The sequence below is a fragment of the Chelonoidis abingdonii genome, chromosome 12, assembly GCF_003597395.2.
Source record: "Chelonoidis abingdonii isolate Lonesome George chromosome 12, CheloAbing_2.0, whole genome shotgun sequence".
NCBI classification, from domain to species: Eukaryota; Metazoa; Chordata; order Testudines; family Testudinidae; genus Chelonoidis; species Chelonoidis abingdonii.
The window spans coordinates 3275757-3300656 of NC_133780.1; the positions used below are offsets into that span (position 1 = coordinate 3275757).

The 24900-nt window shown below is 51.7% G+C and overlaps 3 protein-coding genes across 3 annotated transcripts in view; 2 read left to right on the plus strand and 1 right to left on the minus strand.

The window, feature by feature from the left end:
- Window positions 1–2514: 2514 nt before the first annotated feature.
- Window positions 2515–24900, minus strand: part of LOC116829194 (uncharacterized) — a 32263-nt gene continuing 9877 nt past the window's right edge. The window contains exon 3 of the mRNA XM_075071682.1: window positions 2515–3681. Coding sequence (XP_074927783.1) covers window positions 3455–3681 — 227 coding nt within the window. The 3' untranslated portion in view covers window positions 2515–3454. The remainder of the gene's footprint in view (window positions 3682–24900) is intronic.
- The window catches only part of LOC142045748 (early activation antigen CD69-like), a 15776-nt gene continuing 3350 nt past the window's right edge, over window positions 12475–24900 (plus strand). The window contains exons 1-5 of the mRNA XM_075071684.1: window positions 12475–12584; window positions 17568–17776; window positions 19151–19267; window positions 20327–20538; window positions 21770–21873. Coding sequence (XP_074927785.1) covers window positions 17734–17776; window positions 19151–19267; window positions 20327–20538; window positions 21770–21873 — 476 coding nt within the window. The 5' untranslated portion in view covers window positions 12475–12584; window positions 17568–17733. The remainder of the gene's footprint in view (window positions 12585–17567; window positions 17777–19150; window positions 19268–20326; window positions 20539–21769; window positions 21874–24900) is intronic.
- The window catches only part of LOC116829200 (C-type lectin domain family 2 member B-like), a 59507-nt gene continuing 48768 nt past the window's right edge, over window positions 14162–24900 (plus strand). Inside the window, exon 1 of the mRNA XM_075071664.1 lies at window positions 14162–14242. The gene's annotated coding sequence lies outside the window, so the exon portion shown is untranslated. The remainder of the gene's footprint in view (window positions 14243–24900) is intronic.

The window sequence follows — 24900 nt, forward strand, 5'->3', positions numbered from 1 at the left end:
AGATCTGCCCCATTGATGCCAGTAGAGTTATGGGTGATTTATACCAGGTGGGGATCAGGTTCAGAGCAGTTTGTGGGGAGGAGACATTGATAAGAACTAGCTGATAAGAACATAAGAACAGTCATACTGGCTCAACCCAATGGTCCATCTAGCCCAGTATCCCATCTCTGACAGTGGTCACTGTCAGATGCTTCAGGGGGAGTGAACATAACAGGGCAATTTATTGAGTGATCCTTCTCCTGTCATCCTGTCCCTGCTTCTGGCAGTCAGAGGCTAGGGACACCCAGACTATGGGGTTACATCCTTGACCATCTTGGCTAACGGCCATTGATGGAGCCAGAGGTGACAGTGGGTTCCAGTATGAGCCAGCACATTGCCTGCACGCACACAGCCGACTTATGGCTCCCTACTGTTGGCAGCATTGTCAGAACCTACTGGCAGAGTACCGATGGAGGGAGGAGAAAAAGGGGCAGCTGCCCCAGACCCCAGCTTTGGGGGCCCCTGTGGAGCCCAGGACAGCCTGGGGGGCTAGTGGGGGACCTGCTTCCAGCTGGGAGCAGGGGTCGAGCCCACCCCTGCACTGACTAGCGGCAGTAGGAAGAGGAGCAACCCAGCCCCAGTCGCTTCCCCACCCTGGCACTAACCGGCGGTGGCAGGAAGTGGAATGTCGCAGCTGGGAGCTGGCAGAGCAGAGGGGTCTGGGTCTGGGTCTGGGTCTGGGTCTCTCTGCTTGCCCCTGCCTCCCCCCATCAGTGGTAAGGCTGCTGGGCCCCGTGCAGGGTGCACCGGTAAATCTTGGTGTCTACTTTCACTCCTAGTTTAATTCATTTTGAACCCTGTTATACTTCTGGCCTCCACTACATCCCTGGCAATGAGTTGCACAGGTTGACTGTGCATTGGGTGAATTACTTCCTTTTGTTTTAAACCTGTTGCCTATTCACTTCACCAGGTGACCCCTAGTTCTTGTGTTATGTGAAAGGGATAAACAATGCTTCCTCAGTCACTTCTCTGGCCCAGTCATGATTTTATAGACCTCTATCATATCTCTCTCTCTCCCGCCCCCAACTTCCCCCTCCCCCCAGGTTTTTTACCCTCTGCTCACACTCCAGGTGTTTCACACTCTTCATCAGTTTGATCATATCTGCGTTGCCACCCACTGCTGCCAACCACAGTGAGGGATCACAGGGCAGCTCTGATGAAGCCAGCTTCCTGGGGGTCAGCCTTTGCTGATGTGTGGGAAGCCCGTTTTCCATTTGTTCACATTCAAGCCAGCACTGATTGGCTGGCATTCTCCTGCTGGTTCACTTTGGGCACAGCCCATCCTTCCTGTGTAAACAGCAACTGAAGAAAGAAGACAACACTGCAGCTTCCTGCCTGGAGTGAGGCCCAGCACATTTGTCTGCAATGGAGTTTGCTCCCTTGCTTGGGAGGCTTGAACACTTGGATCCAGAGAGATGTGCCAATGTCAGCCAATCATCCAGTAGCCATGCACAGAATCCAGATACCCCAATCCACCAGTCCCAGGGTAGTCTGTCTCTCCTCTCCCCACCAGATTCCTGGTAGCCCAGCTCCCCCAGACAAGGGTGTAATAGAAACACACGACTGATCTGGGACCATCTCCATCCCCCCCCCACCCACTTGTGACCCCACTGAGGACAACAGCCTGGTGCAAAGGATGAACACATCAACTGAGCTAATTAATTGGTTGATAGACTTATGCCAGGGCTTATTTGAATCCCTGCAGTGTGACAAGTTTGATGCTGATTTCCTAGCCTCTGGGGACTGTGCACTGGGACAGAAGGGGTTGGAAAGGGGTAATGAAGACCCAGTCAGTACAAACAGACAGCTAGAGGGAGATGTTTTAAAAGGAAGAGCCCTGCTCACCTGCAGGTAGAGAGAGCAGATCTGAGACTGAACTCACTCTCCCAGGGAAGAGGTTAAGTTTCTGTTGCTTTGTGCTGGCTTTAGGGATGGAGTGCCCAGAACCGCACAGGAGGGTGGGTGGAGAAGCCCAGGGACTCATAAGGGGGCGCTCTGGTAAGGACTTGCTATAACACAAACTGAATTTGGTCCTCACGTGAGACTCCCTGTGGTGGGAATGCCAGCAGACCATGCTCATGCTAGGACAGCCTCGAGCTTCTAGCGCTGGGGATGGGGGCGTGAATTAAATGCAAGTCACTTTACACCCTGGTGGTAGGACTTGCTTTATAATAGCAGCCAGAGCAGACTCAGCTTCACCCTCACTTAACCAACTAAAAGCAGGTAGTACTGACACCTGGTGGCCAGGAGACATTTGATCACATGCTGCTCAAAAGCCATGAAAGTTATTTGGCTATAGAACACTCGAATATTGTACTAGCCTTGTGGGCCAGTGTCCTATCGCCAACTAAAAGAAAAGGGGCAGGAGGCTGACTCAACCTAGGGGAGAGGTTTGCACTGGAGACCCCAGAGAACTAGAGCCAATGCTCCCTCCACAGAGGGTTGGAGCTTCTCAAGAAGCCAGGAAGATGCACGATAGGTTAAAAAAAATATTCAGACAGATGTGATTTTATTATTGTGTATTACAGTCGCATCAAGTCTTCAGCAGAGATCAGTGCGCCCCTGTGCAAAGATAAATGAGACACGCCCTCTGCTTTATAGCTTATAGTCTAAATAGAAATCTGGGCACAGACAAGAAGGATAGGCACAGAGATAAATACAAAAGTAAACACAGATTAAAAACAAACAATCACATTTACTTGTGATCAAGGCTACGATTTTGGCACAGGTATTTTTATGAAAACTCCTGCAACAAGACACGGGAAATAAATAATAAATCACGGATGCCTAAACCAACCCCAGGAAGCAGGAATTATTGGCATTTTCAAGAAGCTGTGGAGGGCTCACTTTTTAAAAAAAGAATCACAGTGTCTGTGAGCTCCATCACAGATTCGTAGCCTTACTTATGAATATTAATATTACAAGGGAGCCTACAGCTCCAGTCAAGGCCCCACAGTGATCGATCACTCTCACTCACACTCACACTCACACTCACTCCCTGCCCCAAAGTGCTTACAATCTACATGGAGTATCATCTCATTTTAAAGATGGGAAACTAAGGCACAGGACAGTGGAAGGCCAGATTTTCAGAGTAGCTCAATTCCCAATTAGGCAGCTGCATGAGCCTTCGGATTAACACCCACTCACAGTCTGAGCTCTTGAATATTTGGCCTTGAGTGACTCGCCCTAGACAGGGGGTTGGTGGAAGACCCAGGTGTTCCAGCCCAGAGCCGTAAGTGCAAGGGCATCCCTAGCTTACATGGAAAGAAGTCACATCCAGGCTAGTGCAATGATCACAGCTGTTCAACACACACAGGAGGCGCCCGCACCTCGGCCATTCAACGCTATTAAAGTGCTGCCTCTCGGCTGCGTTGGGGCAGCCAGCTCAGTTCCCGGGGCTGTATCACCTCTCCATTCAGTGGGATCTCCTGACCAGCCTCTCCATCTCGAGTTCCAGCCTCGTGCAGATGTGAGACTGGGCCGGCACGCAAACAGGGGAGTCTGAGATCCCTTTCTCTTTGCAACCATGATGGGTTTCTGGTCCTTCTCTCTCATGTTTCCAGCAGACATAAAGTGCAGCAGCAGTAAACAAAGCAGCAACGAACCCCAATGATATCCACACGCCATAGCAGCCTCTTGGCTCTGGAAAGAAAACCAAGGAGAAGAGTCAGTTTAGACACAGCTGGATTAAGAGAAGACAGGTGGCCCAGTGGTTAGAGGCCTTGGCTAGCACTTGAAAGACAAGAATTCAATCCCCTAGACTCCCATTAAGTCCCTCTCTGGGCTTCAATTCCCCCTCTGTAGTGTGAATACCTCTGCCCTATCGCACGGGATGTGAGGTGCTCCAATATTAACATGACGGGGGCCAGATAAGTACTTTAGAGTGAGCCTTACTGAGAACAACAAGCTGGCAAAATCTGTTTGTACAGCACCTGACACCATGGGGTCCTGGCCATTCGTACAAGGCAAATACATGGTAATTAGAGTCATTCAGACTAAGCAAAGGTAACCCTGTGTTGCCATCTCAGGATATTTGGTGCTTTCCTTAAAACCTCAGCTCACGGAGTCCTGTGATTAGAGGAGACTCCCCTCTCTCATTTGGGTTTTCTTAGTGAAGGTTTCTAGCCTTCATGGCTATGGGTAAAGTTTGAAAACACAGCCCCTAGATGTAGGTGTAGAACAGGGATAGAGGCTGAACATTGCAATCCCCTGCCACCCCAGAGTGTGGCACCCTGGCTCTCTATATGACTCATGGGAGTCCTAGAAAAGGGATTCATAGAAGCCAGCATGCGAGGCCAGTATGAAATGCAGAGGAGAAGGCTGTGAATAGGCACCTCCCTCCACTTGCAATTCACAGCCATGCATCTTCTCCTAGAGTTAGGTGCTTAAACAGGGTCAGTCTGTTTTTCAGAAGAAACAAGATGGTGGTCCCTAGTGGTTAGAGCATCGGCCCAGGACTTCGGAGACCAAGATTCAAACCCATGGAGAGAAGTGAAGACTTAAACCCCAGTCTCCCACATCTCTGGAATGTGCTTTGCCCCGAGTGGGGGTCCCTCCTGGTGAAGTTGTTCCACTGGGGATAATTATTTATCTGGAGAACCCCCGAGAAATTTGCAGATGAGCCAGCATGAGAAACAAGGAAACACCAATGTATAAAATTTGCAAGTTTGTCACCATGGTAAAAAATAAAAAAACCTCTCGCCACACAACCCCTGGTGTTGTGGTCTGGTGCATGGGGGTCACAGCACTGCTCAGATATTGGGGCAGCTGGCACAAACCAGGCTAGGGGACAGGTCCAGCCCTGTAGGACAGGCGCTGCTGTTGCGGAGTGAGTGAAGGGCAAGCTCACTCTCCAACCCTTCTCTTGCCCAGCCTGGCCTGGCCCTCATACCTCCCACAGGGGCAGGACTTGACTACCTCTCCTCTCCCACATTGTGTGGACAAAACAAAACCCCACATGATTCCCCCCAAATAAGACAAAAATAGTATTAAAAAATAAAAAAGAATTTCACGGGGCTTTAATTATCTGACAGCCCCCAGCTGTGGGTGATTGCTGGGATCAAGACAAGCACCCCAAGTTCTGGTTAAAAAAAACAAACATGGTGATCAGGCACTAACACAGCACTCCACACCCCACTGGGGAGGGCTCCTGTAAAGAGCTTTGGGTCATTAATACTTACCCCGCTTCGGAGAGCCATTGGAAAGTGTTCCCTGGCTACTTCCCTCTCCGGTCGGATCAGCAGCCCCCTCTCCACCAGACGGGGTCTCTGATATGGGACCTGCAGGCCCAGAATCTAAGGCAAGAGAGCACCATTAGATCAGCTGGTCTGACCTCCTATATAACCCAGGCCAGAGAATATCACCCAGTGATTCCTGTATCCACCCATTGGCAGCCCCCCTACCAGAACCTCCCCCTTCCCCCGCTGCTGGCAGCCCTGCCAATCAGCACCACCCCCTCCCAGCACCTCCTGCCCCGCCATGGATCAGCTGTTTTGCAGCATCAGGAAGTGCTAGGAGTGACAGGGGTGCAGCAAGGACACAGCATGCTCAGGAGAGGAGGCAGAAAAGGGTGGGGAAGAGGTGGAGCAGAAAAAGGCAGGACAGAGGTGGAGTGGGACCTTGTGGGAGGGGGTGGAGTGGGAGCGGGGCCTGGGCAGAGCATCCCCCGGCAGATTAGAAACTCGGCACCTATGATCCAGCCCATATCTGGTGGTTGAGCTAGAGAATTTTTTTTTAAAGTCATCTAATCTTGATTTAAAGAGATGTCAGGGTGTAATACACAGCATCTTGCAGGAACTGGTAATGCAATATCTAGGTTCTTATCTAGCCCCCCATCAATGTATTGGGCACTTCAGAAGCCTTTTAGAGTATTTATCCCCACAACATCCTCCCTCCCTCCCCCGAGGGAGGGAAGCGCTGTTATCCCCCGTACCAGGGTAGTTTGCCCTTGGGCCGAAGGGCTGAGGGCTAAGCCAGCCTTGATCACAGGCTGAGCACCCCCCCCAAGGGAATCTAGTGATTCCAATATCAAGGTCAGGGGGAGGTTGTGGTTGAGAGAAAGCTGAGCCTGCCAGTGAGCTAGGGAAGCCCAGAAATCAGGAGGTTTGTCGAGCTGGAACGGATGTAATATGGTATGCGCATTGCGGGGCTGCTGCATTCTGCGTTTGGACAAACTCCGGTGCCAGCCTGGTGAAGGGCGGATTAACACTTGTGCACAGAGAAAGTGATTGGAACCTGCCTGAGTTCTTAAAAGGGGTCCCGATCAAGCGGAAAACAGAGGTAGGTTGGTGATCACATACTACAACCCCGGACAGAGATGCACAGACTTAGCCCCAGATTCGTAGAGGTATTTAGGTGGTACTGCATAGTGCCTAACTGGTTTAGGAGACTATATACTTTTCAAAAGGGATTTAGGCACTTTGGAAAAAAGAATGGTGGCCAAAGCATGAAGGGGCATATAAAATGTTAATTATATGTAGCACGTAAATACCTTGCCACACAAGCTACAACAGTGCCATGCAAACACCTGTTCTCATTGTCAGGTGACATTGTAAATAAGAAGCAGGCAGCATTAGCTCCTGTAAATGTAAACAAACTTGTTTCTCTTTGCGATTGGCTGAACAAGAAGTAGGACTGAATGGACTTAGGCTCTAACCTCTTATATTGTTTTGTTTTTAAATGCAGTGTAACCATCTACATTTGTAAGTTGCACTTTCGCGATAAAGAAATTGCATTAATTTGCATGAGGTAAATTGAAAAAGTATTATTTCTTTTAGCATTTTACAGTTCAGATATTTTTAATAAGAGATACAGTGAGCACTGTACACTTTGTATTCCGTGTTACTGAAAACGTAGAAAAACATCCAAACATATTTAATACATTCCAATTGGTATTCTATTGTTTAACAGTACGATTAAATTGAGTTAATCGCATGAGTTAACTGCGATTAATTGACAGCCCTATTATACACCACTACTGCACATCTGATGGAGGGGGGAGAGGCTGTGAGAGAGACTGAACCGGAGTCCCACAGGCCATACACCTTGAGGCAAGTCACCTGGGAAACTTACCAGGCACCGTCAGATTGATGTGAGCCATACAGGTTCCATGAAGGAAACTAAGAACTCGGTATTCTGCGGCCATCCATTTACTTGCATTCTTCACAGTAACAAGATGGTCTGAGAGAGAGATCCGTCCCTTGAATGTGCTGTTGTAGTTCAGGATTTCTTTATTAATTAACGCCAGGATGGGGTCACAAGCAGCGTCATAGGAGGTGGCTGCGATGGCAGTTTGCATCTTACACAGAACAGATGAATTCTCAAGTATGTTAATTTCAACATGCCCAGAGGAGCCTTCGGGCACAGACAGGTTATAGCAGGGCCAGGCTCCAGGCCCTAAAGAGAAAGGTGTATTAGCAACAAGTGGATCCTATATTGCTCCTGTGGAAGACAATTTCATCTTGAGAGGAAGCAGCAGCAGTCAGGCTACAGTTCCGGAGTTAGGAGCAGCGCTAAAGCTGGGTATAGGCGGGGTAACTCAGGGCTAGGATAGCAGAAGATTGCAGGTGGGGATGGAGAGAAGAGCTGGGATGCAAGGGAAGCCCATGGTGTGGATGGCAGACGGCTACAGATTGGGACTGAGGGGCACTGGCAGAGCTGTGGGGGGCAGCTCTGGGTTGGAACAGATGTGGGGGCTGTGGGTCAGGATTGAGGGGCATCAGCAGAGCTCGGGGGGGAGAGGGGGATCCCAGGGCTTGAATGAAGAAGTAGGGGCAAAAGGTCAGGACAGAGAACCACATCAGCACCCAGCACACTTCAGAGATCCCCAGCGCAGCTCAGCTCTGTACAAAAGTCTGGCTTTAAGTGTCCAGATTGGGGGGTGCGGAGGAAAGGCAAGAGTAAATATATGGTTAAGAGGCACCCACACTTTGCCCCTGCAAAAAAACACCCCCCCATCTCCTGCTCTGCTACCCCAAGTTGGCCCATAAAAATCAGTCAGTGCCTCAGATCCACACACGCACCCACCATCAGCAATAAGCTAGCCCAGCCTGCCAATGCAGATCATTTCCTGTAGTTTCCCCCAAGTACAGACCCAGCTCCTTATTTTCCAGCCCTGCCTTCTCCCCACAGCAAAGAGGGAAAGCCACAATCCTCCAGACCTTTAACTCCCTGTTACAGCCCCCGCCCCACCCATGCACCTCTACACACACCCCTCTCTACTTACTACCAGCAAGAGGGAGACCCCCTCGCCCCCATCTACACCCTAGCTGCTACCCTGCAGCAGGAGGAAGGACCACTCTCCTTCCCCCATCCCTAGCAGCCTGCTACCCCCATCCCCAGCAGGAGGAGAATTCCCTATTCTGAGGCTACCTGAAATAATGACCAGCACCCCCCGCCCCGACCCCATCCCTATCTCCTTCCTCATTCAGGTCTCCTCCTGGGTAGGTCGGACACACACACACACACTGCAGCTGGGCCCACTCCCTGAAAAGCAGCCGAGCTGGGGAGTGCAGAGGCAGGAGCAGGAAACAGCTGGGGGCTCCGCCGGGAGAGGGAGGGTCATGCCTCCAGCTAGGATGACGAGATGTCCCAATTTTATAGGGACAGTCCCGATTTTTGGGTCTTTTTCTTATATAGGCTCCTATTACCCCCCACCCCCGTCCTGATTTTTCACACTTGCTGTCTGGCCACCCTAACTCCAGCTGTTCCTGGTTGTGCCCCACCCCCACGGTCAGCAGTGCCCCGCTGTCTGTGCCCCCCCATTACCCATCCCCAGCTCACCTGCCACCTGTCTGCACCCTGCAGCCAGCCAGAGGGACCCAAGAAAGACCTGCATCTTCTTTAGTCCCCACATCGGTCTCCGTAGCAGCTCCTAAGTGCGTCTGTCCCCTCCGCGAAAATGGCTGAACTTTTCTTGGAGGCTTGTGTTTCCCGGGAACTTGGAGAGACGCGTCATGATCTTGGGTAATCCAACCCCATTGGCTGGCTCTGGGGCCAGCTGACAGGCTCTCCTCCCTAAGCGGGGAAGGGGCAATTATTGAAATATGCTGGATTGCTAGACTCCCCCCCCCCCCCCACACCCACGGGGTGGAAGAGAACCAGGTTTTGGATGCCAAGAGCTTGTTCATAGGGACTGGACTGGCTCGAAATAGAGGCGGATCATTGGAGCCCTGAGCGGATCATACAGACCTTTGGATTCGCATCCGTGATGATTCACTGGTGTCCGACCCGCACTCCATTGGATTCGCATCCGTGATGATTCACTGGTGTCCGACCCGCACTCCACTTTTTACAGGTATCCGCAGCAGCGCCCTAGCTCACTGGTAGAGACCTGCGCTGTTGCAAAAATCCGGATCCACATCGGATCCGCAAAGATCGTAAACACCACACCCACATCTGCGGATGTGCAGCGGACTGGCCGTGGATTTGCGGGGCTCGACACATTAGTTTCTCTAAAACGCCCAGCTCCAAAAGCGGCCAAGGACGGGTGCAAGTGACACACACGCGCAAAGGAAAGCACAAGCTGAGACAGAGGAAGCGTGTTTTGGGAGGAGGGTGTGGGTGAAAAAGAGCGAGAGCGCAGCAACCTTTCAGTTTTACTCCCCTTCGGGGTGATTGGCAGCTCCCAGCCCAGCAAACACAAGGCCACATAAGTAACTTTTGCCCACTTGGGTCCCGATCCTGTGGGGTAGTCTGCTGGGGGCACAACTGCTCAGTGTCCTTAAACTTAAACTAAACACAGATCTGACTGTACTCTGTGGGAAGTCCCACAACGCACGTGTTTGCAGGATCCCACCCACACTGGGACAGCATTTTTCAGACCAAGATGGTTTTCCAAATCATCTGTGTCCCCTCCTCCTGCCCTAACCCACCCCACGCTTAGAGCCAGGGATAGAACCCAGGAATCCTGATTCTCAGTCTCCCCCACGCAGCACTAACCACCATCATCTTCCCAGAGCAGAGGTTTTCTGTTCTAGTTCTAGTCCTTATAAGGAGCGGCTTTGCTGGCCAGCAGGGAAGCACCCGTGCAGGCTGGTGGGGCTAAATGAGGAAATCCTGCGTTTACAGCTTGCCTTTCACTGAGGCTTAGAGCCCAGGGAAAAGCCTGGGAGTGAGAGATGCATGGTCCAGGGCTGCTCCTGGGAAAATGGAAGGTCTTAGGCAGCACCCACACCCCTGGGAGCTCTGACCTTCACCTCCCTCCTAGCCCTCCCCGAGCGGTTTGACCCTCCCTGAACACAGAACAGCCATTCTAAGGGGGGGGGGGGGACAGGGAAAAGAGGCATCAAGGCACTGCTATAAAGGAAGTTCACAGCTCACCTGCTGGCAGGCCCCCCTTTCTGTACAGCATCCCCTGCAGATGAGCCTCTGAGCCATCTTCCCCCTCTCTGGGCACGAACAACCAGGCGTGCTCTGCAAACCCCATATTCCAAGCCAGCACCCAGACATGATTAAAAAAAAACAAAAACGCGGAATTTAGCCATGCCTGTCTAAAAGCCTGGTGATTGGCTGTTATTATCTTACTGTCCTCTGATTGGACACGGCGTAGGGCGGGCGGAGCCAGCAGCAGAGGACGACGTGTAGCAAATTAACAGTGATCAGCATAACGCGCGGGAAGCTGCAGGGCTTGGAGAGTCTCGGCTGCTCTGAGTTCCCTCCCAGAGGTTGGTGTAAAGTGGCTGTCGCTTTAGCGGAGTCAGTGGGCCAGATCCCCGGGTGAAACCACTTCTCTAACCCTTAGACCACGCTCCCCTCTCAAAGCCAAGATTGGAGCAGCCAGAATTGCTCCCCTGCATGCTGCCAGCTAGGAAATAGCTTGTGTAAAACCCGCTGCCGGTGTCACTCAAGGCAGGACTCCACAACTAGAGACCATCGTGGCATCTAGTCTGCCCAGCTGAATAGCACAGGCCAGAGAACTGCCCCACATACTTCCCAGAGCAGATCTGCCCTGCTCACTTTTCCTGGCCACCGGGCACGAGGGAGGGACCCGGAAATCAGCCTCTTCCCCAGCTGTAATCAATAAAAAACAAGCAGCCACATAGGGTCCAGCTTTGCCCACTTGGGGGATCAGCCCTGGGTCCTCCTGATCTCTTCTGCTCCTTGAGGAAAGGAGCAGAGGCTGCTGCTTCTCTCCTTACAGTGGAGGGAGGTGATTTCGGGATATTTTAATTTGCAAGCTAGTTTCACGTGAGGCAGGGCAGACCTGCAGGTATGGGGGCAAGTAGGAGCACAGAACAATGCTTGCAAACCGTATCTATTCAAAGCATAACAGGCAGTAGGAGACACTGAGCCAAAATGCCGGAGTCAGTTTAGTGGAGTTAATACAGTTGGGACTGAGAGCAGAATTTGGAGCATTGTAGTTAAGGCATAAACTGGGTAGCTAGAAGGCTAGATGGGTGTCAGATGGCAGGAGAATAGAGCTGGGAAAAAAGGATAAAGGAAATAGGTGCATTCAGAAAGAGAAGCTAGGTTGTTACTATGCTGTGTGACTGCACTGCTGTTTGTCTGTCTGTGCTGTCCTGGACCCCAAAAATCTCTCCCTCTAGTTTAGTCTATGTAAATTCTTATACCACAGCCCATGGGATTATTGGTGCTTGCCTAGAGCCCTGGTTCTCAACCAGGGGTACATGTATGTACCCTGGGGGTACGCAGAGGTCTTCCAGGGGACACATCAGCTCATCTAGATCTTTGCCTAGTTTTATAACAGGCTACAGAAAAAGCACCAGCGAAGTCAGCGCAAACTGAAATTTCAGACAGACTTGTTTACACTGCTCTGTAGACTACACACAGACAGGTAAGTACAATATTTATATTCCAATTGATTTATAATTATATGATGAGAAAGAAAGCAAATTCATAGTAACAGTGGCTGTGACACTTTGGTATTGAGTATCAGAGGGGTAGCTGTGTTACTTTGGTATTGTTATGTCTAATTTCATAAGCGAGTAATTTTTAAGTGAGGTGAAACTTGGGGGGGATGCATGCAAGACAGATCAGCCTTCTGAAAGGGGTACAGTCGTCTGGGAAGGCTGAGAGCCACTGGTCCAGAGGCCAGTAAGTATACGTCTACACAGCAACGGAAAACCCGTGGCTGGCCCATGCCAGCTGACTCAAACTTTCGTGGCCTGGGCTATGGGGCTGTTTCATTTTTGTGTAGACTTCTGGGCTCTGGGACCCTCCCACCAGGAAGGGTCCCAGAGCCTGAACTCCAGTCTCAGCCCAGATGTCTACACAGCAATGAAACAGCCCTGCAAGCCCAAGTCAGGTGGCACAGGCCAGCCACGGGTGTCTAGTTGCTGTGTAGACATGCCCTGAGTTTCATGCAGGCAGTATGCTGGTTCTGGCACCACATGGCCTGTCTGTCTGCATATTTATCCTGTACTGATCCTACAACCTTCCTGAGTCATCTCCACTGAGTGAGCCCTGTGACTAATCAGGGGTGGGAACAGCCAGTCACAGGAAAGCATAAGCCTCAGCCACTCATATGTGACTGTGCAGAATTTGAGCAGTGGTGTTGTAGCTGTGTCAGTCCGTGGATATACAAGGTGGGCGAGAGATCTTTTACTTGACCAACTTCTGCTAGGGAGAGAAACAGGCTTTCAGGCTTGTCTATTCCAAGCTCTGCTGCTGAGGAGTGTGGGGGGGGGAGGGGGAGAAATTGCTTTCCCCTTCTCTGTGCCTCAGTTTCCCCATCTGTGATGGCACAAATGATTTTTGTAAAATGCTAGGAAATCTACTTTATGAAAAGCGCCAGATACACACTAGGTATTATTATTATTAAAGATTGTGAGGAGTTCAGATACTGTGATAAGGGGACCCCTATGATCTGGGAGGGAGACCAGAAAAATCTGATGTCCATGGGTGTAAGTAAGGGGAAACTGAGGCCCACACAGGGCCATTTTTCATGCGACAGGCTGCTGCCTACATATATTGCAGGTGGCCCCTTTAACGTGCCATGCACTCTTGGCGCACAGCTCAGCCTCCATCAGCAACGAATTGTGCCACTCTCGAGTGATTTCTCTGTGGGCCCCTTGTTGGCATGCTGGGTCCCTCCTCACACAGAGCCCTCTGCTCGAGTTGCATTTCCCACCTTCTTCACTGGACCCAGCCCGCTCAAAAACAGGTTGCAGTGGGCAGGGAGACACTGATCAGAGTGAAGACTCAAGGCAGTGGGAACCTTGCCTGTCCCCACCCCTCCTACAATTGGTCTTCCATGTGCACCATGCCATAAAGGGGAAGGAGGGGGTGTTTTTTTAAACCCCTGCAGAGGCCTCTGTGTGAGGACGGAAGGGCCAGCTGCTAGCATCCCTGCAGAGCTCTGTGCTGGATTGTTTTAGGAGTTTCCCCTGGACACCCTGCTCTTCAGGTGCCTGCTGTTACAAGCTGCCTGTGGCCTTCTGGATCAGGCTCTCTGCAAACTCAGGCAGACCTCACTGGGTCAGATGGGGGCATTTTTGGACACTGATCTTTGCAATCCTGGTGTGGGGGGGTGCACAAAGAACTTGCCCTGGAGTGAGGGGAGGAGGAATGGAGCACTCCCAGGGCACCTGCCCTAATGATGAGAAGGGGAAAGAGTGGTATGGGAGAGGGGGACATGACGGGGACACACAGATGGGGATAGGAATGGGGGTGAAAAGAGACCCTGGCAATGGGAAGGGGCAACATTGGAGAGGGGATTGTGAGGGTGACACACAGCACCTCTGGGTTGGGGGGAGAAGTGAGTCTCCTGGTCTAGGGGTCATGGAGATGTGGGGAGCACACGGAGCCCCTGGCATGAGGGAAGGAGGGAGCAGTTGCGGGGGGTGGGGTCGTGCAACAGAGCGGGAGGATGGGAAGGGAGGATGCAAGGGCCTTTGTTGTGTGCAAGGAGCTGGACACAAGCTAGGCAGCTGATCCCCCTTAAGAGAAAATAAAAGCAGGGACTTTTGCAGAAGCTGCAGGGGGGCTGGGCTAGAAAAGATTCTAGTCTGAGACCAGGGGAGTCACTTCCAGCCTTGGCCTGGAGGGGGTGAACTGGCTCCTCGGCAGAGGGGGCGGGTCTCGGAGATGTTTACATCGCAGCTGGATAAAGTGCGTAGCTTCGGCTTTCGCTTCTGTTTCGCCTCCTCCCTCTGCCATCCAAGGTGTGTATGTGTGTGTATCTGTTTGTTTGTGTTTGTGTTGCTCCGGCAAAGGCTGCCTCCCCACCCCAGCGCCCTGGCGGGTGAGTTTCTTGCATTGGGGTCCTAATGCAACCCCACATGTTGCTGTCTCAGTGCTTAGCTGCACTCGCTTGGGGCGGGGGGGCCGGTCAGGTCCACAGGGCAGGGGCCCGATGAAAAGGTCCGGAGGGCTCGGGATGAGGGGCGGGCAGGGCGTGCCCTCACGCAGGACCCGGTCGAGGTAGGCCCGAGCAGTGGGCAGCAAAGCTGCCTCCACCTCCTGTAGTACGTGCCGGGGAGTACAAGGTCTGGAGAGCCCCATGTGTTGAGCGAGCGCCAGGGGATCCNGGGGGGGGGGAATTGCATTTCTCCCGCTGCCTTAGCTCAGGAGCTGAGCCTGCTTGTTTGGGGGCTGAGGCTGCGGGAGTTGCATTGAGCTGTGTAGCCGGGGGGCGAAAGGGGGATTGTCTGCAGCCGTGACTATTGGGTTTTGCACGGAGTTGGGACACGGGATTAGAGGCCCTTAGCTTGGCATTGGGCAGGCGGGGCTGGCACCGGAGAGGGGCGGGGCTCCAGATGTTACAGGATGGACCCCACGCTTGTTAGGGTGGAAAACTGCATGTCACTGCTCAGATGATTGTTTCCTTAGGGATTGTCTCCCCGTGGAATAACTTTTTACTCTGGCACCACGGCTCCGGATTAGCTGCTCCGTGTGTGAACGCTTGGCCTTCACATTTTGAGAATCAACTTTCAAGGGAAGACACAAGGCAGGCCCTTCGTCCCTGCACCCCGCTCCCAAGCGAGTAACTCCTGGGGTCACTTCACTGTTTTCTTCCTTGCCTCTCCCCTGTACTCGCGGCTGGGGCCCGGGAGCGGGCGCTCTCCCCTTGCAGTCAGTGTCAGCATGGTGCTAGGGGGCATTGTGCTGCAGGGAGTGGGGCTGGGGGCTCAGTAGTCCCCTTGCAGTGAATACGGATCCCAGTGCACCAGTGTGGCGCTCGGGAGCACTGCAGGGCTGCCCGGGGCGGGGGGAGGCAAGTGGGGCAACCCCCCACAAGAATATAGTATTCTATAGTATTGCAACTTTTTTTATGGAAGGGGCCCGTGAAATCGCTTTGCCCCAGGCCCCCTAAATCCTCTGGGCAGCCCTGGGGTGCTGTGCTGCAGGGCGTGGGGCTGGGGGCTCAGCAGAGGGTGCACTCCCTTGGCAGTCAGTGCTGACCCCAGTGAGGCGGTAGGGGAGCTAGGGTGAAGGTGCTGCTGAAGATGCCACCTTTAAACTGCACCCCTGTAACTCATGTAACCCCACTGGGGTTCAGAGAGCCTGGCCCCTTTACAGTCTTGTCCTGAGGCAGCGGAAGAGATGGTTGCCCTGGGATGGGGGAAGGGGGAGTGACAGGGTGTGCGTGTCTGGAGCTCTAGACAAGAGAGCTACAAGCAGGCAGGCCCTTACGTAGGGAAGCAGCCAAGAACCTGCCCAAAGCCCGGAAGGGGCAGAACAGCCGACCGGGGATGCCCCAGGACAGGAGCCAGGGGGAGCACCGTGCGGGGGAGAAATCACCCAAGAAGGACAAACCGGAGCTGGACCCAGGATCCCTGCTGCCCAGAGCTGTGTGGCACCATGAGTGCTGGAGCCTGTGACCTTGCGTTGAGAATAAGAAGGGAGACTGTTAGCTAGTTAAGTGGGGAGGTTGCCCCCCGGGTGTGGATTTGCAGAGAGCTGCAGAAGAGGGCACCGGAGGGGTTTGTTGAGGAAAGTTCAGTGCCACCGAAGGTGACCGGGAGCACCCAAGACTCACCACTGGACTGGAACTTTGCCCAGATCACCTGAACTCTCCGTAGATGCATTGCTCGGTGCCTGGCCTGTCAGACCGCTGGTACTACTGGGCCTGTGGGGCCTCGTGTTGGATATAACCCTGGTTTACTGCTTCTCCCCCCCCCCCCCATCTTCCCCTCTGTTTTTCCCCATTCATCCCTCTGTAAATAAATATTTCCTTTTCCTGTATTCACTGGACTGTTCTGGGTGTGCGGTGTGTTTACTCCAGGGGGGTGGAACAGGAGTTTCCCTGCTGCATTCCTGCAAACGCCTTTTCTTGGCCGGAGATGCCTGCATAGCAGACTCCATCTTGGCCATGAGGATGCCATAGTTACACTAAATTAACTTTAAAAATTGATCTAGTTACACTGAGGCAAATATCTAATGTAGATACCAAAGACACTGGAAGGGGGGCACCCGGGGGCCATGCCTCCCCCTTTCACTGGCTGTAAGAATAAGCAAAGGGGGGAGGGGCAGAAGAGCGGGCATGTTCTTGGGCAGACAAGGTGATGGAGGAGCAAGGCCTCGGGAAGATGTGGGGTAGGGGTGGGGTCTCGGGATAAGGGGCGAGGCCTCCATGAGAATAGGTTGTGTCAGGGCAGGGGCTCTGGGAGAAGGGGTGGTGTGGGGGGCAGGGCCTTTGAGGGCCTGGCAGGGGGTGGGGCGATGGTTTGGGAGCCTGTGGCCCCCTCACTTTTAGCAGGCTGCTGCTCCCGGCCCTTCAATGGTTTGTCTTCCTTCAAGTGGTTTAAATCTACATCTACATCAGGAATTTACACTAGTATAATTAGAAGATCAATGTTAAAACTGAGTTAGTTACACTGCTACGACTTGTCTAATATAGACAGGCCATAGATTAGCAGTACAGCACATTCCGCTTGTTCACAAACTGCTGGTTGATGCCTGAAAGTTGCCATTATCCGATGCTGCCTGATTAGCGGAAGTCAGGGTTGTGGTGCTGTAGCCAGGAAAGGACTCACTAGGACATGATTTCTCTGGCTCCAGCCCCGCAAACCTGCCTGCAAGCAGGAGCTTTCCCCAGAGAAGGGGGTGTCTGGGGGATGCTGGCCTCTTTTTAAGCTGTGAAGCTGGTTGCCAATAGCCAGACCAGTTACCTTTATAGTCAACTGGACAGTATTGGTTCCAGGCAAAATGTAGTGAGGGTTGTTATTAAGCAGCATCTACTGTAAATAACATCTCTGGTTGCGTTTCATTGCCTTTTCTGTGCCCCTTTCCTGAAGAGGAGAGGGGCATTCCAGTTAAATTTCCATATAGAAACTGGCTTCCTGGAAAATCCCCCTTCAGTTGCACTTTGGACAGGAGCAGTTCTCTTCTTTTCCATGGTGGGTGAATAAATCCCCATGTGTAATCTCTGCCTATCCATTTTACGTTCTGAATCCCTTTGGAGTCCAGAGGCGGGGAGGAGATCCGGGATTCTGAGGCAATGTGAGATTGTTTGTTGCACTGCTAACACCTCTGGATGTGTGGACAGGGCTGGGGAAGGAACCTAGGGTTCAGAGAAACCCAGGCAACCCTTGAAAATCAGGACTGTTTCTGTCTCTTGATTTCAGTTCGTCCAGTAGCTGCCACAAGCAGAGGATCTGGCGCTGGGATCTCTGAAGTTGATTGCTGCCTCCAAATTGGACCCAATTGCAGCTAGAGAGGAACTAATCAGAGCCCAGTGCCTGTACCCCAGCGTTCATCTGTCTCGGTGAGAGAGGAGAGGTGACAAAAGGCATGGGTCCCATGGATTCAGAGCAGCCGCTTAGTGGAGGAAAAGGTAACTGACGCTTGACTGAGCAGGAACAGTCTGGAAGCTACATCTATATTTAGGGTATCCAAATGCTTGGTTTTTGACTGCAAGTCCGGTTACTGGTGGTGGGGGAAGCGCTGGGTCATTACCCGCGCCAGCCCCTACTCAGCCGGAATCGCCGCTTCCTGCGTTGAGTGGCTGCAGCTCCCAGCCCCAGCTCTGCAAGCAAGTTCCTCCCGACCTGGGAAGGGGGGAGAGGGGAATAAGCAGCAAGCAAGGGTGGGGAGGAGGGAAAGAGGAACAAATGGGCGTGGGGCCTTGGGAAGGGGCGGAGGGGGGGCTCACGCAGAACCCTCACCAAACCACTTATCTCACTGACAGTAGCCGCTGCTCCACTGCCAACTGGACGCCTCCTCATTTGCATCAACAATGCTCACGGGCTCACTGCTCTCGCTCGCGTTCCATCCGATGAGGGGAGTGAACTCGGACGTTTGATTTCTCTTCCCTCGATACTAAACCCGGCTCAAAGAGGAAAAACAAATAAGTTACTATCTCAGCGGGCAGCGTCGCGTAGGCTCTTCTTTTCGCCTCTCCGCCCTGAACCCACACTCCCATTTCCCTTTTAGCACGCCGCCTAAAATGCACCCCTTGCAACGGCACCCCAAATAATTTTTCGCTGGATGGAACTAACTTGAGAAACAGTCAGGGAAGCTAAAAGGAAACGGGGCAGAAGGAAAGTCTTGTGGCTAAGGCACAAGACTTGGCATCACGTATCTGCTACTGGATCCTTGTGATCCAGGGCAAGCCGCCTCTCTCTGCCTCGGTTTCCCCAGCTGTGAAGTGGTGGCGATGATACCACCTAGTGGGTGTGCAAGTAAGCTCTGTGATGGCAGAGGGCTGCAAGCATTGGAAAGAAGGGGTTGTGGAAGTGCAAAGTCGGTGACTCCTTGGGATTTCTCCTGAGTTTTCCCATTGCCTTCCATGAACCTAGGGTTGCCAACTCTGACTGAAGCTATTCCGGGAGGGTTCCCCTGTCCCAATATGATGTAATGCCATTTTTTTTTCAAAGATCCTATTAAAATCTCCCTGCTTGCTTCAGTAGTCACTAGGAGATTGACGCTGATTCCGGGAGACTCCAGGCCAATCCTGAGGGGTTGGCAACCCTACGTGAACCTGGTTCCTTATGTTAAGTGTGGTAGCAGACTGTGCATCAGATTGTGTGGGACTCCGTACCAGGATCATTTCTCAGCAGCATTAATACTTTATCATCTGTTCCCCACCTGGGAAGCCAGTTGCCCTGGCGATGGACCGGCTAATGGAATGCTACCTGGTCTCTGGCAACATAAACGCTGATGGTGCTGAATCCATCTGGTGCCATGAACGGGTTTTGTTCTCTTTCAGGTGACCTGCCTCACCTCAAACACAGGACAGCTGTTGGGTGGAAAGTCCCGCTGATCATCGGTGTTGTACTCGCAGCCATTGTTGTGATTGTTGTGGTTCTCATGATACTTTTGCCTGGTGAGTTGTCGGCCATCACTGCCTGTTCCCATTCCCCAGCCACAGGTTCTCTCCTAGGCGACGTGAGGGGGGAGGCATGTGGGGTTAGATGCCTCCCTCAGATTTCTGTCAGGGTGCACGGGTGAGAGGGACATGCCGGGAAGCGAGATTGGGCAGGCAGCCCAGGGTGCGGGGAAGCCAGGTGACTCGCCATTCACATCCTTTCCTCGCCAGCCAGCCAGCAGCTGCAGTTATCAGTTGCCTCTGTTTGGCTTGAACTTAATTTTAATAATAATAATTTAATTATTGGAGTTATACCTATCTCTTAGAACTGGAAGGGACTTCGAAAGGTCATTGAGTCCAGCCCCCTGCCTTCACTAGCAGGACCAAGTACTGATTTTTGCCCCAGATCCCTAAGCAGCCCCCTCAAGGATTGAACTCACAACTCTGGGTTTAGTAGGCCAATGCTCAAACCACTGAGCTATCCCTCCCCTGCTATCCCTAATTACATGTATGTGATGCTTCCTGCAACTGCCTCTGCTGTTCCCTTTGGTTACCCCCTCTCATACTTTCACGGAGAAGCTAGCTTAAAGCAGCCCTTCTGCCTGAAAGTGTTTCCACAGCTCGTGGGGACCATCCCTCCACAGGAAGGCTTAGGAGACTCCTGGGATCAGATTTTAAAATGCTCCAGACCAGATGTTCAGGACCTAATGTGCTGAGCCCTTTTGAAAATCCAGCAGCTTCTTATGGTGTGTCAGTGGGAGCTGAGAGCTTGTGCAAATCTGGCCCTGAAAGCTTCTGAAACATCCGGCAGCCGCGCAGAAAGGCTGTTGGAAGAGGACGGCTGGCAACTGTGCTAGACCAGAGGGCAAGTCAGCCCTGAGCAAAAAACCAAAGTACCTTTAAACAGGCAAATCTCGGCTTGTACCTGATACATGACCCATTTCAATGTCAGTGATTCTTTGGCACGGAAACATGTTACCCGCAACACATAAGGTGGCACATTTATCAGCTTCGTCGCTTGAATTTAGAAAAAGCAAAGGGACAAGTCTCTTATCACTGTTACTCTCTTAACTTCAGTGAAATCGCCACTCGAATCCAAGCTGCCTCATGTCTACACCCCAACCCAGCTAAGTGCAGAACGCCCCACCCCCTGCTGCCCGGATGGCTGGGTCGGGTTTAGAGGGAAATGCTATTATTTCTCTGATGCCGAGGGGACCTGGGACTCCAGCCAGAGCCTCTGCTCTTCACTAAATGCCTCCCTGGCTGAGATCAACACCAAGAAAGACCTGGTAAGAAAACAAAAAAAAAAGTGAAACTGATTTAGGCATGAGGGAACCTATTGGTATGATCTTGTTCCAGGGCTCCTTCTCGTGCTCTTGTGAGGGACAATCATCTGGAACAAAAGCTCTGGCAGCTGGACTCTCACCTCAGATAGATACAAATATTAAAAATAATCCAGCCGTGTTAATTAGAACATTAGAATGGCCATACTGGGTCAGACCGATTGGTGTATCTAGCCTGGTATCCTGTCTTGGATAGTGGCCCTTACCAGAGCTTATGGGGTAGGGTACAGAACAGGGCAATTCTGGAGTGACCCACCTCTGCCTTCCACTTCCAGCTTCTGGCAGTCAGAGGTTTAGGGTCGCAAGCCTGGGGTTGCGTCCCTGACCATCTTGGCTAATAGCTATTGATGAGACCTATCTAGTTTTTAATGGTGATCCGCAAAGAGTTTTTAACTAAAATTGGACTTGGGCCGCAATAAATCTTAATCTCTCTCTGAGGACACTAGGTGGAAAAGGCTGAGAGTTACTACCGAGAATTCGTTCTCGAGTGTCTGGCTGGTGGGTCTTGCCCACTTGTTCAGGGTTTAAATAATCACCATCTGTTGGGTTGGGAAGGAATTTTCCTTGTGGGTCAGATTGGCAGAGACCCCGCAGGTCTTCTTGCCTTCCTCTGAAGCATGGGGCATGGGACGTTTGCACGTTTAAACTAGAGTAAATGATTCTCTGTAATGTGAAGTCTTCAAATTATGATTTGAGGACTTCAGTAAGTCAGCCAGAGGTTATGGGTCTATTACAGGAGTGCCTGGGCAAGGTTCATTGCCCTGTCATGTGTCAGAGGTCAGACTAGATAATTAAGAGAGTTTCTTCTGGTCTTAGAGTGTGACTCTTGGAGAAAAGTGAGATCCACTCCAGTAACCCCACCAGATATCTGGTGAGGAGGACTGGAGAGGATACCTGCCTCTGTGCCCAACAGTGTAAGCCTGTTAGCTGGATGTCGCTATTTAAACATTTAGCAGCAAAATAGTTAACGTTGAGTTAGACATCACTAGGTTTCAGAGTTAATATGGGTGGAGCGGAGATGTGCAGTTCATAGCTAATGTTTGAGACTCTCTGCAGATTCAGGGAACATCTACACTAGGAAATGGATTTGTTTCAGGCAACAGTTCCCCTTGAAGTGGTGACTGAAAATAGCTTAACCGTTATTAATTAATGAATAATGTGCTTTTCTTTTTTTAAGGACTTCATTATGCGATATAAAGGTGTCTCTGAGTTCTGGATTGGCCTGAAGCGAGAATTGGCGCAGCTCTGGCAATGGGTGAATGGCGAACAGTTCAACAACCTGTGAGCCCTTTTCTAGCTAGTTACTTTGTTGGGTTCCAAATGGGAAAAGGGCTGAATTCAGGCAGATAAAAAAATTAGTTATTCCCAAAACACGGATTACTTTTCTCCTTTGTGACATTTCCCCTGGTCTTTGGGGCTCATCCCCCACCCTTGCTGACCTAGCAGATCAGCGGGCTGCATGCCCTTCCCCAGGCTCCCACCCTCTTAGATGGAATTGACAGACCCAGATATTCTTCTGAAAAGTTCAGTGGGGATTTAAGCCCAGATTTTAAAGGTACTTCAGCACTGCAAAGCCGAAATAACTTTCAGAAGTGACTTAGTTTCAGAGGCGGATTAAGGTTTTGTGGGGCCCTGGGCCAGAGCAAGTGGGGGCCCCTCCCCACCCCTTCCACCTGGAGTCCTGCCTGGCCCCGCCGCGTTCTTGCTGGGGAAATGAGATCAAGGCACAGGGGCTTGCCTCACTCTGCCCGCCTGGTGCTCCTGCTAGGGAGTGGGGGGAAGCCCCCGCACCCTGACCCCGCTCCTCAGCCGGAATGATGGGCAGGGCACAGAGGTGCCCCAATTTGCAGGGACCCCCAGGCAAGGACCACATTGGTCCAGTGGCTAATCTGCCACTGCACAGGCTTCTAAGTCACTTGGGCTTTGCAATGCTGAGCAGAGGAGCAATGCCCAAATAACTTTCAAAATCTGGACCTTAGCCCTTCCTCCTCCTGCCTAACGAAAAAAGTAGAAAGAGAAGCCCCAGGGCCCATGCTGAGTTAATGCCAGTGGCTGCTGGTGAGGAATCTGGCAGGACAATCCCTGATGTCGCAGCTATGCTGCAGAAATAACCACGTTTGTGACCCAGCTATGTTAAAAGGTGTCTTGCATTGCCAGTGTGGACAAAGGACCGTTCCTGAACCCTACTGGAGATGAACATTTTAGTCTTTTTTCAGAGTAGCAGCTGTGTGAGTCTGTATCAGCAAAAAGAACAGGAGTCCTTGTGGCTCAAACAAATTTATTTGAGCATAAGCTTTCGTGGGCTAAAACCCACTTCATCAGATGCATGCAGTGGAAGATACAGTAGGAAAATACACACACACACACACACACACACACCATGACAAAATGGGTGTTGCCATACCAGCTGTAACGAGGGTAACTAATTAAGAGCTCTTAGCAGCAGAAGGAAAAAAACTTCTTTGAGTGCTTGCTCATATCCATTCCAAGTAGGTGTGCGCGCCGCGTGCACATTCGTTGGAAGAATTTTCCCCTAGCAACACCCGGTGGGTTGGCAGGCGCCCCCTGGCGTGGCGCCTTTGCGGCACCGCATAAATACCCCTGCCGACCTGTCCGCTCCTCAGTTCCTTCTTACCGCCCGTGTCGGTCGTTGGAACAGTGGAGTGCGGCTTAGCTGACCTCCACCTCCCTAGCGTTTCACCCGTTCTCAACTCTGACCTCCTATCCCTCCACCTGACAGCGTGGTTCCTAGCTGGTTGAGCGGCTCAGAGCTGCACTGCTCTACCCCAGTGCAGCAGGTGCTCCTGGGAAGCAGGAAGCCTGCGACCAGAGCTACCTACGTCGCGAAAAGTACAGCAAAATAAACAAAAACCATTAACCAGAATCAGCAAAATGAGAAATTGGAATTAATTTGTACTTAGACTCAATAATTAGCTTGAATAACAGAACTGGAGTGGGATGGACTAAACATAAGTAATAAAGCTGTTTGCCATCTAATGTTTTCCTCCAACGTCTCGCTATACTTCTCTCTGTAGCTGGTGTGGAAATGGGCCTCCTGATTTATCATTACATAAAAACGACGTGTTACTCCGTTTGTAAACTGTTTCTTTGAGATGTGTTGCTCAATCATTCCAAGTAGGTGTGCGCTGCCGTCAATGCAGGTATCGTTCGGAAGAATTTTCCCCTAAACCCGGCGACGGGTCGGCAGGCGCCTGGTAGCGCTTTGGAGGCACAATAAAACCTGCCGCGTCGTCTCAGTTTATTCTCTTGCGTACTGCACGTGGGAAAGACGAGGGCGGGTGTGGATGGATATGAGAACACATCGAGACAACAGTTACAAAGGCTGAGTAAACGGTCTATTTTTCTTCGAATGTTGCTCCTTCAATATCAAGTAGCTGAATCAGCTTAACTATGGCGTGGGTCGAGTTGGGACTGTAAGCAAATAAGCAAACCAAAGGCTGCTGCTGGAGCTGTTGCATCAAGGGTAGATGGCCAGAGGTAAGGAACGAGGAGCCAAGTAGTGCGGATATGTGTAGGACTAGAACGCGGGCGAGAAAGGAATAGAAGGAGGCTGACTTCGTGAGATTGCGTCATTGGCTGGAGAGGGTGGCGTAATCGTAGCACGTCTATGGCAGGCGTACAGAGAGATTGAGCAAGCAAAGGGTGACTTGTCATCTGTTGAGGCAACAAAAGTTGGGAACGTGTACGAAAAGGTGGGTTGCGGTCGACTGTAGAAAACCACGTCTCGACATAGTAGGGAAGTGTAAAGATATGCTCTCTAATGGGCATGTCGCGTCGACCGTCTGGATATAAAGACGCCGGGAAGAGATCCTAGTCTCACAGGTTTAAAGAAGTGAAGCGCCAGAAGAGCCCAATTGGCGAGGACAAAAGCGGAAAGCGGGCAGAGACTGACCTTTTGTCTTGTGGAGATATAGTGTAAGGTGGGTTTCCCAACGAGGGAAGCTCCGAGCTATCTGCGATGTAATAGGCCAAGGAAGCACTTCCGATTAGAACAGGGAGAGCAGGTTGCAGTTGGTTCGAAGGGAGGAGCATTAGCGAGAGACAGATTGAGGTCCCAGGAAGGGGAGCGTGGGACTGGGGGAAACAGTCGGCGATCAGGCTTGAGAACGTCGATGATCGGGTGAGAGAAGAGAGGAAGGGTCTCGGGATGGAACATGAATGGGCTAGGTCAGAGGGAGAGAGCGCGGCCTGTGGTTTGAAGTCCATAGGTTTCAAATCACATGATGGGAGCTGTGTAGGTGGTACTTTGTTGTGTCTGACACAGAGCAGAACACTCTTCATCTTGCT